This window comes from Danaus plexippus, chromosome 31 (assembly GCF_018135715.1).
Source record: "Danaus plexippus chromosome 31, MEX_DaPlex, whole genome shotgun sequence".
NCBI classification, from domain to species: Eukaryota; Metazoa; Arthropoda; class Insecta; order Lepidoptera; family Nymphalidae; genus Danaus; species Danaus plexippus.
Genome location: NC_083558.1, coordinates 466,238 through 480,118, shown reverse-complemented (window position 1 = coordinate 480,118; position 13,881 = coordinate 466,238). Strand labels below are relative to the sequence as shown.

General features: G+C 34.4%; 2 protein-coding genes across 2 annotated transcripts; both read right to left on the bottom strand.

Moving 5' to 3' along the window:
- Window positions 1-122: 122 nt before the first annotated feature.
- Window positions 123-11,406, bottom strand: LOC116778558 (dentin sialophosphoprotein-like). Its single transcript, XM_061525759.1, has 7 exons — window positions 11,273-11,406; window positions 10,702-10,918; window positions 10,284-10,434; window positions 8,336-8,538; window positions 6,653-6,778; window positions 1,013-1,164; window positions 123-836 (listed from the first exon to the last, which is right to left on the bottom strand). The coding sequence occupies exons 2-7, from the start codon at window positions 10,911-10,913 to the stop codon at window positions 352-354; spliced, it is 1,329 nt and encodes a 442-aa protein (XP_061381743.1). The 5' UTR covers window positions 10,914-10,918; window positions 11,273-11,406; the 3' UTR covers window positions 123-351.
- LOC116778559 (SAP30-binding protein) lies at window positions 8,787-10,046 on the bottom strand. The gene has a single exon (XM_032672596.2). The coding sequence runs from the start codon at window positions 9,889-9,891 to the stop codon at window positions 9,028-9,030; it is 864 nt and encodes a 287-aa protein (XP_032528487.1). The 5' UTR covers window positions 9,892-10,046; the 3' UTR covers window positions 8,787-9,027.
- Window positions 11,407-13,881: the final 2,475 nt, after the last annotated feature.

Sequence of the window (13,881 nt, the reverse complement as noted above, 5' to 3'; positions counted from 1 at the left end):
TCAACAGAATTAAATTAAAATCTGATTAAAGAATTTAATCTAGAGAGTATTCAATTTGAAAATTTCTTGCTTTTATACATTGTTTTAAATTATTATCTTTTTTTTTTGTGTGAAAACGCTAAAAATGACAATATTTTAAAGTTATACCTGGATCGAATTATAAAATTAAATAACACAACCAAATCAGAACATTAAGATTTATTAATTAAAATACATTAACTAGAGACAATGAACGTGCGGGACTTGGGTATACAACACCGAGACTGGATTTTAAAGTAAAGGAAGGAAGTTGATTTGACTCGACAAAGACTTATAATTGAAAAGTTTGTGCTACCTCACATCACTGTATCTCTATTTCGTCTCCTTACTCTCATTCTCCTCTGTCTTCTCTTCTTGGCATTCTATTATCGTCTTTTCGGCTTCGTCTATTGAACTCCTTGATAATTGTCTTAAAATGCTTTCAAATATTTTCGGCGCGCTTTTCGTATTCGGCAGCGAGATGTCAGTTTGTGTCGGGACGCTCTCCCATCTCTTTTCCTCTTTAACCTCCAGAGGTAAGACTGTCTCTTTCAGATCTAATGTCAGATTCTTTTTTTTTATCTCAGTTTCAGGCATCGGTTTTTCAACGTACAGCTCTTGTATTTTCTCTTGGCTGTATTCATACTCTTTTGATTGTCTTTCGATCGCTTTAGTGAGGACATTCCCAAGGATGTGGGCGCATTTAATGATGTTCTGTGTTTCTCTCGGTGTTAGGTGTAATCCTTCGTTTCTTATGATATTGTTGATTGTTTTAATGTTTTCTGGTGAACGTTTCCTTGAACCCTCTGTTGAGAATTCTAATAAAAATGATATTATTTTTTAAAAATCTAAAACAACTAAAAGAACTGTGAATAATAAGAAATAAGATAGATAAGAATTAAATAAGTTTTTTTAGCTCATTATTACGTATAATTTTTTTTAGTCTATGTAATGTGTGATAGTATATTTTCATTGTTTATAAATAATAATGTACCTAAATCCGCAAGGTCGATGTCCTCAGTCCTGTACGGCGTTGGACATTGGTCGTAGTATCTGCTGGGCACGCTCGCCAGCGAGTTGTTGTAGTTCGCCCAGAACTGACCCCACTCACCGGAGTTGTCCTCGCGGAAAGTACTGATACCCGTGCTGGGTGATAAGAAAATGTTTTACTTGGCTGTATGGTGTGTTGCAAGTGGCGCCATCTCTGCCCTACTTATTATAATATAGAATCATTTCTATGACTGATTATATTTAATCATAATACTGAACCAGTGTGTTTTTGTAATGGCGACATTTAAGTATCAACTTGTATTTGAAAACTATGAATACTGGCTTCAGAGATTTTGTAAGACATACTGGACGTAACGCTGAACATTATGAGTCAAGTCTGAAACTGTACCTCGAACATAATACCTTTGCCGTTTTCAGACGGAAGAGAGAAAAAAGAGAAATAAATTAGCCAATAAATGCAAAAATATATGCAAATATTTTGGACTATAATGATGGATACGTGTGAACAACAATACAAAATCCCCGAGGATATTTGTGCGTCGGCCTCCAGACCAGACATATTTATGTATTCGCGAATCTTAAAGCGCGTTGTGATGATAGAGCTTACGGTTCCTTGGGAAACCAACATCCTCTGAGTCCATACCATCAAGGTCAACAAATATTACGAGCTCACAAACGAACTCACTCGAAATAGGTTCGTCGTGGATTTATACGCGGTAGAAGTGGGTGTAAAGTATCTATAGGCATCTGTCCTAAGCCATAAACCAAATAAAAATGTTAGTCTATAGTCTATGTAATCAGCTTGACAGAATAGACAATTTTGATATGTCATCTAAACCTTTCATTGTTTCATTTGCTTTCCTATTTTAATTAAATACTACGTTACATGGTGTCAGAACTATTTAAAAACGTGTTAAAAAAAGGAAACGAAGAAATTCGTGAGAAAGTTGTAAAATGGCTACGAACGACGCAGTATCTGGAATAAAGCCGCCGGCTAACCTACAAATTGACTCGGACAAATCAACGTGTTGGAAAAACTGGTTACAACAGTTTGAGTGGTATGCAATCGCTGTTCAGCTAGATAAAAAGCCAGCCGATGTCCAGGCAGCAACATTTATGGCAGTAATAGGCCCAGAAGCGATCGAAATATACAATAGTTTCAATCTGAGCGATACAGAAAAAAAAAACCTGGCCGCCATCAAAAACAGGTTCAAAGAGTATTTTGCACCAAAAACAAATATATCATTCGAAAGATATATATTTTTTAAGATTGAACAAAATGAAGATGAATATTTTAACGAATTTTTAACCCGAATAAAAACTCAGGCAATCAAATGCGAATTTGACAATTTACTGGACGAAATGTTAAAGGACAAAATAGTTTTTGGTATCCGATCCAATCAAGTCAGAGAGAAATTGTTGACAGAGGATAAATTAGACTTAACCAAAGCTATTAATATCTGTAAAACTAGTGAACAAGCGTCCAAACAATTAGATGAGTTTGAAAGCAAAAATAAAACAGATAAAGTACTAGTAGTCAAAAACAAAAGTGTCAAAAACAAAGAAAATGAAAATTTTGACTGCAAAAGGTGTGGTTCAAATCACAAACGCAGAGAATGTCCAGCATTTAACAAACCCTGTACCAAGTGCAACAAAAATGGTCACTTTGCCAAAATGTGCCGCACAAAGAACTATAATCCTAAATTAAAAAATAAAGTGAACACTGTAGAAGAAATGTCAGATTGTTCAGAAGACGAGATATATATATCAGCTGTAAGTGGTGGAGATAAGAAAGACTGGACAGAAACAATACAAGTTGGTAAAATAAAATTTGCTGCCAAATTAGACACAGGAGCACAATGCAATGTGTTACCGAGACACTTGATGAACAAACTAAAGGCAAGTCTGAAACCAAGCCGAACAAAAAATTTAATAAGTTATACAGAAGATAAAATGGCAGTTCTAGGTGAAGCAGAGTTACTATGTAAAATAAAAAATGAAAAAAGAAACATAATATTCAAGATAGTTAAAGAAAAAGTTACACCAATTCTAGGACTTGATACATGTGAAAAATTAGAACTTATTGCACGAGTGAAAACACTGAAGGAAAGTGAATGTAAAAACGATATCTTCGAAGGCTTAGGATGTTATAAAAACTTTGAATATGATATTGACCTTATTGAGAACCCGAGACTGGAAATTAGACCGTCAAGAAGAATTCCACATGCTATAAGAGACGAGGTAAGGCAAGAACTTGATAGAATGGTTAAGTTAGATGTTATTAAACCAGAAACAGAGCCTACCCCTGCCGTGAGTCCTATGGTAATTGTGAGACAAAAAGGTAAAATAAGAATCTGTATTGATCCGTCAGATGTAAATAAAAACATTCTTAGACGTCATTTTCCACTTACTACTATAGAAGAAATTTCAGCAGACATTAAAGGTTCTAAATTCTTTGCATTGTTAGATTGTACAAAAGGATTTTGGCAGATTAGACTTTCTGAAAGAACACAAAAGATATTAACTTTTGCTACGCCATGGGGAAGATATTCTTTCAAGAGACTTCCTTTCGGAGTATCATCGGCTCCTGAAATATTCCAAGAAATTTTAACAAATTTGCTCAGTAAATTTAAAAACGCAAGAGTGTCAATCGATGACATCTTTATCTATGCAAAAAGTAGAGAAGAACTTAAGAAAACTGTTAGCAAAGTTATAGAAACACTGAAGAATTCAGGGTTCAAACTAAATAAAAATAAGTGCATTTTTGAATCAGAAAGAATTAAATTCCTGGGGCACATTGTTTCAGCTAATGGACTAGAAGCAGACCCAGAAAAAGTTGAAGCCATACAAGCAATGAAGACGCCAACAAATAAAACGGAGCTACAGAGACTACTAGGAATGATCACATACCTAAATAAATTCATCCCGAATATGTCAGACCTAACAAATCCACTAAGAGACTTGCTACACAAAAATACAAACTTTATATGGGAAGTTCATCACGAAGAAACATGGAACAAAATAAAACAAGTTCTCCAGAGGCCTCCAGTATTAAGACTATATGATGTAAATAAACCTGTAACATTAAGTGTAGACGCAAGTTCAAAAAATCTTGGTGCTGCACTCCTCCAAGAAGGACAACCAATAGCATTCGGAGCAAGGGCGTTGACCAAATGTGAACAGAACTATCCACAGATCGAAAAGGAAGCACTCGCTATACTGTTTGGATGTAAGAAATTTCACGAATATGTTTACGGCAAAGAACTGACAGTAGAATCAGACCATAAGCCACTTGAGTCTATCTTCAAGAAAAACATACAATCTGCTCCAGCAAGATTGCAACGGATATTATTTAATCTTACACCATACTCACCAAAAGTTATATTTAAAAAAGGTACAGAGATACCACTGGCAGACTTCCTTAGTCGAGACTGTGATGCCTCTAATCTAAAATATGAACAAGAAGAAAATCTGAAAGTTGCAGTTATACTACCTATGTCAGTAAATGCTAAACAAGAGTTAATTACAGCCACAAAAGAAGACCAACACTCACAGTTACTACTTAAGACAATAATACAAGGATTTCCAGACAAAGTCAGGGACCTTCCTACAGAACTACAACACTATTTTAATTTTAAAGAAGAACTAAGCTATCTGAACGGTATAATTTTTAAAGGAAATAAAATTGTGGTACCTAAATTACAGATCCCCAAAATGCTAAAGAATATTCATCAAGGACATCTAGGTATAAACAGCTGTTTAAGAAGAGCACGACAACTTTTCTATTGGAAAGGACAGTACCACGACATTATAAAACTAGTCAAAACCTGCTCCATCTGTGAACAAACACAAAGAGATAACATAAAAGATATAGTGCTAGTTAAAAAATTTCCTACACTTCCATGGCAAATAGTTGCATCTGATCTGTTTGAACTAAAAGGTAAAACTTACATAGTAATCTGTGACAGCTACTCCGGATATGTGGATTTTCGACAGCTAAAAGGTCAGTCATCGTATGAAGTTATAGAACAATTGAAACAATGGTTTGCCGTGCATGGAGTACCAGAAGAGCTACAAACTGACAATGGACCACAATACATGTCCAGAGAATTCAAGGCCTTTCAAAAAGAGTGGAAATTTAACCATGTCACCTCCAGTCCACATCACCCTCAGGGCAATGGGCTTGCTGAAAAAGCAGTTCAAGTAGTCAAGAACATATTGAAAAAATGCAGTATGGACAAGTCTGATGTCCAACTTGCTTTATTAAACTGGAGAAATACTCCAAGAAATGATATTTTAGGCTCACCCAATCAACGTCTATACAGCAGAATTACCAGATCTCCATTACCTATAAACGACAACAACTTAAAACCAAAAATAATAACAGGAGTGACCACTGAGCTTAAACGACTAAGAGAAGTACAAGCCAAATATGGTAATAGGCACACTAAAAAACCAGATTCTTTTGAAATTAATGAGAAGGTCAGACACAAAGTTGCCCACCGTCAATGGGAGGGGGCAAGGGTGTTAGAAAGGCCTGAAGGTTTACCAAGATCCGTTATCATCCAAACTGATCAAGGACAAATACTACGCAGAAACTTCAGTCATTTGCACAAGACTCAAGCAGACATAACCAGAAACAGAGTGGTAGTTCCTGATATTAAATATACAGAAGAACCAACAACACAACAGGTTCCATCACCACAATCACCTGCTGCCCTGGAGTCTCAACCGACATCAACAAGTTCATCACCAAGTAGTTCTAATCACATGCTGGAGTCAACACTCACTCAACCATCAACAGCACCTAGATCATCAAGATATGGTAGAATAATAAAACCAGTAAATAGACTTGATCTTTAATAACACTTAAATCAGTACTTATTAAAGCTGTGCTCAGTAAATTTACAATCATTTTATATTTTCTTGTGCAACATTAATTATTAGATGAATAATGTTAGTTTACTATTCACATAATAGTAAGTCATTGTTTTGTCATATAAAATTTATTATGTTCATTCATGTTAATTAAAGAATAATAAGTTAGTTTTAAAATGTAAGAAAACGTTTTTAAGTTTGTTTAGTTTATAAAGAAAGGGAGATGTAAAGTATCTATAGGCATCTGTCCTAAGCCATAAACCAAATAAAAATGTTAGTCTATAGTCTATGTAATCAGCTTGACAGAATAGACAATTTTGATATGTCATCTAAACCGCTCATTGTTTCATTTGCTTTCCTATTTTAATTAAATACTACGTTACAGTGGGAGCGAGAGGTATAACGGCTAAATCTCTCTACAACCTACTAAAAGACTTGGGCCTGTCCAGAACTCGCATCAATTCATTCTTGCAACGTACTTAGAAGGCAGCCCTAGCAGGTTCTTTTCAAATTTGGTTAGGTAGGAAGAGGAGCTTGGTCAGTTATATACATATTTAAAAACATTCACCATACCTTAAACATGAATATCGACAAATAAATTTTTCAACGGAACAGCAAAATCCATTGGATATAAAAATGACAAAAAAGACCGTAAATAATTAATTATATTTAGGTGTAGATTCAGGTGACGGACTCGATCGTGGTCCTGGGCTTTGTTTAGTTTGTATACTGTTCTTATAATTACCTGGAGTCTTGAAGATCGTGGGTATGTGGAGACACCAACGTGCCCTGGACGGCGCCCGCGCTGTCCGATGATGCCGCGGAGTTCGGAGACATTGAAGAGTAATCGAGCTCTGTGCTCACGGCCTGTCTGCAACACGAGGTGTGATGCTCAAAAGACTTCCATATTAAATTATATAGCATCTTAAATATTTCCTTACTACAATATATAGTCCAACCAAAATAGACTTTTTTTACGATTCAACATTATGATTCGTTACCCCCGTCTTCGTCTGCGTAAAAAAACATAATGAACAAAACGTTTCCAGGGTCCCATCTATTTCTATACCAAAATTTCATCCAAATCGGTTCAGCGATACAGGCGTGAAAACGTAATAAGACAGAGTTACTATCGCACTTATAATATTAGTAGGGATTGAACCAGGAGTAGTGCGGTTCCTATGCTGGGAACATCGCCATTATCAGCGTGTTGCTGGGAGCCAACACCTCGAAACTCTGGAAATAACCTTAGAAGGAATACAAACTATTGTCAGTAATCAAATTCATTTGTTGGAAGTTCATTAGGAGACGTTGGACAAGTAACAGAATACACAGCTTATTTAAATCATTTATGTTTTACGTTCGAGGACTTGCAGGTTGTGTGTGGGAGCGGTTGTGGATTCCGAATTATATTTAAAATATATATATTATTTTTGAACTTTAAGTGAGTTTGTAATACTTCGTGCTACCCTCTTCTGTACATTATTAAAAATCACCTGACACTGTCTTTAAAAGCTCGAATATTGTTAGTGAGGTTTCATTCTTGGTGGCACCAAGCGAGAAAACATTGGAAGCCGAACTCTTGTTTGAATACAAATCTGTTACTGTGAAGTCTGCGGTATTATTTCTAAAGCTATCTATAAACAAAATGGATCCTAATAATAGTCCGGAGCGCGCTGCTCCGACATGTGAGTACGTTTTTGTCAAAAGCGAGAACCTCAAAAACGGTGAGTCGTAACAGAACAAGTGTCTGGACCGTTTTTGCAGAGAACTGTATGCTCTTTAATTTTTGAGAGAACTATTATCAAGTTTAAATTTTTCGAGAAAAATGGAAAAAACCCTTTCTTTTCTTTGATCTTGGATGAAAAATTTGCAGAAATATCGAAGGACTCTCTTCACATTATATTTATAATGATTTAATGCCCTTTTCAGCTTTTCAGTTCTGTCTAGACTATTGGTGCTTTTGAATAAATGATAACTATAGGAAGTTAACCGAATGTGACTTTTTTAATTAATTTAAAACCTGCGATTCTGCCTGCTTACAAAAAAAAAAAAAAAATATAAGCGTAGCGCCCCCCCCCCCCACTCACGCGTGTTAACGCTTAATTTAGGGATCGGGATAGAAAGTAGTCTAAGTCACTTCTTATTACACTACCTACCTGCCAATACGAGTCCCGTCAAAATCGGTCCAGCTATTCCAGAGATTAGACGTAACGAACAGACAGATAGCCAACAATTAAAAAAAATGCTAATATGTCCCGTATATTCACATGCATGTAGTCAAACACAATCGTTACAATGTGACAAACAGACGGTGTAATTTTATTTATATGTATCTGTCTCTTTCTACATCCCCTCCCCCCACGTTAAACGTTAACGCAACCTTGTTGGAGGTCGCATAAGAAGTTTCACGTCACAATCAGCTTACCTGTAGGAGCTTGTAGAGTCTGTTTTGACGAAGCTGTCACAGGTGACCGTGCTGTCACTTTTATTAGAGAGTTTCTGTTTTTCTTTCTTCTGTATGCTGCTGTGTAAAGAATGACTCTTGACTGGTTTCTTTGGAGTCGACGTAGCGACCGGGAGCACCTTCTTGATGCCATACTTCGATAATGAATCTTCAAAGTCTGATACCTATGATTGAGGATTTAAAAAGTCGTACAGGACAGATTTCAAGGACAACGTTATGTGAATGAAGCGGTTATATCTGCAATTTTGAAGTTTGTTTAAATTTCTACTAGATGGCGCCATCTCGAAAAAGTTGACAACCTCAATAAGTTTCTCCAAATTTCCACTAGATGGCGCTATTCTTAACATTTATTTACCTTTCAAATACATAGAAAGATATTAAATTTAGTTATATCTAAAATCAAACGGAATAGTGTCGTGCAAATAATTTATTTTACAAGAATTATTTAACGGTTTTAATATATACATAAGTGTGGGAGAGTTGGAGAGGAGCACACGTTGATAATGATATGGATGATTTAGTCTAACTTTGTCATACACTATCTACCAGTCTTAACAACTTCTAAAACTGTATTAAAATGTCTGCAACTAATATTGTACACTTTATATTGTTGTCGTTCTTTGCATCACTAACATGTCCGTCTGTGTTGTAACTCATAGTTTTGGCTTCTTGGCAATGGAACCGAACGCTGATATCACAGTGCCCTTGGTGCCGGTGACGTTGCTCGTCAGCGGTTGCTGGAGGAGCCCCGGTTGTTTGATGCTGGGTTTGTTGGCTACGTTGGGCGCCGCTTGGTCCCACTTGGACTTCCGTTTCTTGTCATCGTCGCTGTCCGACTTCTTTGCCACTCCGGTGATGAAATCTATTTTGGACTTCTCTTTGCGATCCTTTTCCCGTTTCTCCATCTCTAGCTTTTGGACTTTAGCGAGCTCATCGTAGTAGGATTCCTTGCCCCATTTTAGAGGATCATATATTTCTGGTGGGTAGTTCGTGTCGAGCTCGTTGATGTCGCAGAATTGTATCAACTTCTCGTATATGCTTGGATTTCGGAAATTCTTTTTATCCTGAATTATTTTGTTCATGTCGTAACCTTCGTTGACCATTCTTGTGTAAAATTTTGTTATTTTGTCTTGTAATTCCTTGGGACATTTGGCTGTTGGTTCCGGAGGTATGAGGACACTATCCTCTGAATCGTCGGGATCTGATCGTGGGACAGCTTCATCTGTATCGGTTTCCATCGATAATCTTCTCATATCGTCCTGAGTTTCCGCGTTAGGAGACAATTGTTCGTCATCGGATACGATAGTGTCGTCTACGTACGAGACCAAACTTCGTTTTGGAGAAACTGGTGCGGAAGCAGATTGTTTGGTGTCGTCGATGTTCTTGGGACTGGTTGGAGCTGACTGTGTGTGATGAGTGACCGATTTCTCAGGTGTAGGATCTCCATCTTCCATTTCCTCCTCACCTTCGGAGTCTGTGTACGTCGCGGTCAATGTGGCTAACGCTTGCGAAGTCATGTTGCTTATTTTACGCACTATAAGAATAAATTACACTTTTCTAGCACTTTTTTTGTAATGTTTCACTCACAAGAATACTTTATTTAAGGTTATTCTTGTTTAAAGTTTTTGGTGTAAATACAACAACTGTCAAACTATGTATCGTTGCACTACCGACTGTCAACTGTCAAAATTAAAAGAGATTTAGTTTATTGAAAAACCGAAACTTATTAAAAACCGTAAGAAATTACTTTGAATTAAATAAAAATTATAATGAAATAATAAAATTATGTTAGGAAGTAACAACAGTAATATCAGGTGCATTTATTACCTAATATAATTTATTTCCGAAATTAATGTTAGGATTTATTTGTTTTTCATATATTTACTATGAATTTTAATATTGTCGTCACCTGCGATAGATCCAAAGACATGTCATCGTCTATAGAAGTTCCTCTACTCTGGGAGAGAGACGTTTTAAAGCTCTTCGGTACAAGTCTCCGTTTTAGTGAGTCTGTTGATTGCCGCCTGTTGGTTATGGGAAGAGAGTTGGCTCTGTCGCTTCTGGATAAGATTAAAAAATTGTTTAGATAAAAAAAAATCAATAATAAATTCAACATCACTTTTTATTCTATTTTTTTTTTTTTGTTTCAAATATTAAGATTTAGAGGAAGGTTAGAATATATAATTAAATGTTTATTTATCTGTTAATTCACGTTCCGACAGGGAGATGATATAAGTTATTGTAAGATAAAATTCTTTTAATAAGTAAAGATTATACAGCATGAAAATAAATTAATATTAATGTTCCGAACTTATGAAACAACTCACTTCTTCAACAACTGTTTTCCTGTGACCAGTAACTCAAGGTTTTGTGTTCCTGAGAGCTTCGCTGTCTTTTTAGGGGTCGACGTCCTCGACCCTGGAGCTGAAATCTTTCCTTCTGTCTCCTTCTTAATGCTGCCTCTCCGCGAGAACGGCCCGGAGTTCCTTCTAGAAGACGATCTTCTTGGTTCTTCGTCGTCCGTATCGTTCTGATGCATGTCTTCTGTTGTAAACACAAGCCATCATTATTAACTTATATAAATTAACAACGTTTCTTTATTCCCAAAAATCTACTGGAATAAGTGTTTATGACATTAAAACGCAATTTATTTTTGATAACAGGATGTTACATTTGATTAAAACAAAAGATTAAAAAGATATTTAAAAATAATGTATATGAAGATTCATTAACTTCTATTCAAGACTACATACAAACTTTAATTATATCACAAATCATACTTTTAAACAAATTACTGTTTAAATCCTTAGAATAGTGTGTACATTTTTTATTTTAAACGACCTCAGTACATTTTCTAAGCCTGTAAGTTTAATATGTGATGTTATTTAAGTCACTCACCGTTGTTTCAGGCTGGTTTCTCCATACGGTCTGTTTACACTGATCGTATAAGGGCTAATACTGGCTACGGTTCATTGACGCGTTCATTGTGACAAGCGGAGCGGGAGCGGATCGCGGGGATGTGACCTACTAACCTTATGAGCCAAATATGTATTTGTTTTGTTGGTTATTAATGATAGATATATTATAGAAGGTTATAAGTAGATATCTTTGAGTGTATAATAAAAGAAAAATACTATGAAAATTTTTACTTTCTCTAAATTTGTTTAAAAATAAAATTATTAATAAAAACTCATTAACATATATGTACTTAGAAAAAATACTACTCTTTTTTTTAAAGATTTAAATCTTAATGATGTACTCAAAAGATGTCAATGAGATATTATTCGTAATGAAAACGCTTTCCCCTATGTTAAGTGACGCCACTGTTAATTAAGGGTTGGTGATCAGTGGTGCATGATACAGAGCGGGAGAGTGGACACTTTATATTTAATATAATAATATATGAAAAAAATATATCTTTAACTCATAAATACAACATTGCCTTTTAAATTTATAAGGCGTCTTACTACTGCAAAATATTACGTGGTATTGGTTCACTTTTATAAATAGTCCTTAGATTATAAATCAACAACTGGGCGTCTAGAAATTACATAAAAGCAGTTAATAACTCAATTTATCGGAAGTTCTTATATGAATATTCGGTAAAAGTTGTAACAAAGCACTCAAAGTTTCCTCATAGTAAGTATTTTTTATTATATGTTTTAAGTCACACAAAATCCAATTCTCGTATCCCAAATCTACTTTTTTCTCGTATAATCTTATGGATTTGTTGTAAAAATCAGTTTTTTTTTATAATCAACCCCGTCTCCACTCAATTCATTGTCTTTCGTCTTTACTGAAGTAGCATTATTGCTCACTGAGGCACGCATTTAGACCTAATGGGCCCTTATTATGTTTGCTCTCGAATTAGGAATACAAGAAACCTCATTAAAAATATAAAAAACAAAAAAAACTTGACTATTTATAAAGACAAGTAGCTAGTCATTTAATTAATACAAACAGTACATGGACTATTAACGGAATTATAATACTAATGTCTCCTTCCGTAGGAACAATACAAATCTTTGTACATATATTTCATAGCAGGGTACATAAATGTAAATAAAATTTTCTTTATATATTATTCACTCGTGTTGATACATAACATATTATTATTATTATTATTATTATTTATAAAAAAAAAGAAACGAAATATTAATGTTTTCATAAAGAATACTATTTGTATGGCAAGTTTTGCACCTTTAGACTTATACGGAACGAGTCACATATTTAATAAACTACGTTAATACTAGTTAGTATGTGTGTTACGAATGACAAACTGTTAACGCTACGTGTGTAGTGACGGTGAAAACTAGGAGTAAAGTTTATGAGTATTGAAGAGTTAATTATTTCAATAGATAAAGTGTAAACATTTTTAAAATGTTTAAATGAAACTAGTATTATTCGGATTTACTACGCCTACTACTCACACCTCGTCTGCCCGTGATCACGGTTGCTGCAAAGTAACCGAAACGTCGGGATTATGTAGTTTTGAAATAATAAAATCCGCGTAGTAAATCCGAAAAATACTAGTTTCATTTAAATGAATACTCGCGAAAATCTTAGATCTCATTATTTTTAAAATGTCTTTTCATTTAAAGCGCCATCTGTTATTTTATTACCGAACTACCATATGAAATGCGTGTACTGAAAATAATTCTCAAAAATATCATTGCCTATAAAAAATTAAGACATGAATTATAAAGAAGCTAGTGATTACATAATAGAAATGTTTTTTAATAACATTCGATACACTTACACTACATCAAAAATATATCATAAGCCATATAATTTGTATTCAATATAAAGGGGATCGTATTAAGTTTGAAATAGCGTTTTTAACTTTAATCAATGTTGTCAAAGTATTACTTACTTACATATTATTCACGTAAATATTGATTAAATTAAGATTGGTTTAAAGTTTTGCCAATAGATGGCGTTATTAGCGTCCTCCTCGATTCTTAATTGCAAGCGGCGACATTTTTCTTCATTAAATAGGTCAAGCACATGTTTAATAAAATGGGTCTTAGTATCGGTAACCATAGTAATTATTTATTTATACGCTGTTAATTAATACCCTTTTTAATTAACATCCTCTTCAAGTAACCTCTTCCACATATAAATATATATATATATATAATTAAAAAAAGTATTTAAACGTACACATATAAGGGTAACGTCAATTAATATTGTGACAGGAGATAAGACGTTTGAGAATAATATAATATGTGTTTAGAAGAAGTAGAATTGACGAAATAAACGTGTTATATATTAATATATATATTCACAAATTAATCGATCTAACGTGAATTTTTATAAGTAAAAGTTGAGCCAAATTAATATTTATATCATATTAAGTAATTACCCATTTATATAGCTTTCACGAATATTTTAATCTTTTTTGTTTAATCAAATAGAATAAATTTATATAATAATGTAAATAAAATATATCAATGAGTATCTTATTATAAGTTTCAATCGTAACTACACACGTAGCGTTAACGGTT

What these genes read in the sequence shown, in the direction of transcription:
- LOC116778559 (XM_032672596.2), bottom strand. Translation starts at nt 9,891, where the DNA reads ATGACTTCGCAAGCGTTAGCCACATTGACCGCGACGTACACAGACTCC.
- LOC116778558 (XM_061525759.1), bottom strand. Translation starts at nt 10,913, where the DNA reads ATGCATCAGAACGATACGGACGACGAAGAACCAAGAAGATCGTCTTCT. An exon ending in GACTCTACAAGCTCCTACAG is followed by an intron (nt 6,779 to 8,335) that starts GTAAGCTGATTG and finishes CTCGTGTTGCAG; the next exon opens with ACAGGCCGTGAGCACAGAGC. An exon ending in CATCGACCTTGCGGATTTAG is followed by an intron (nt 837 to 1,012) that starts GTACATTATTAT and finishes CATTTTTATTAG; the next exon opens with AATTCTCAACAGAGGGTTCA.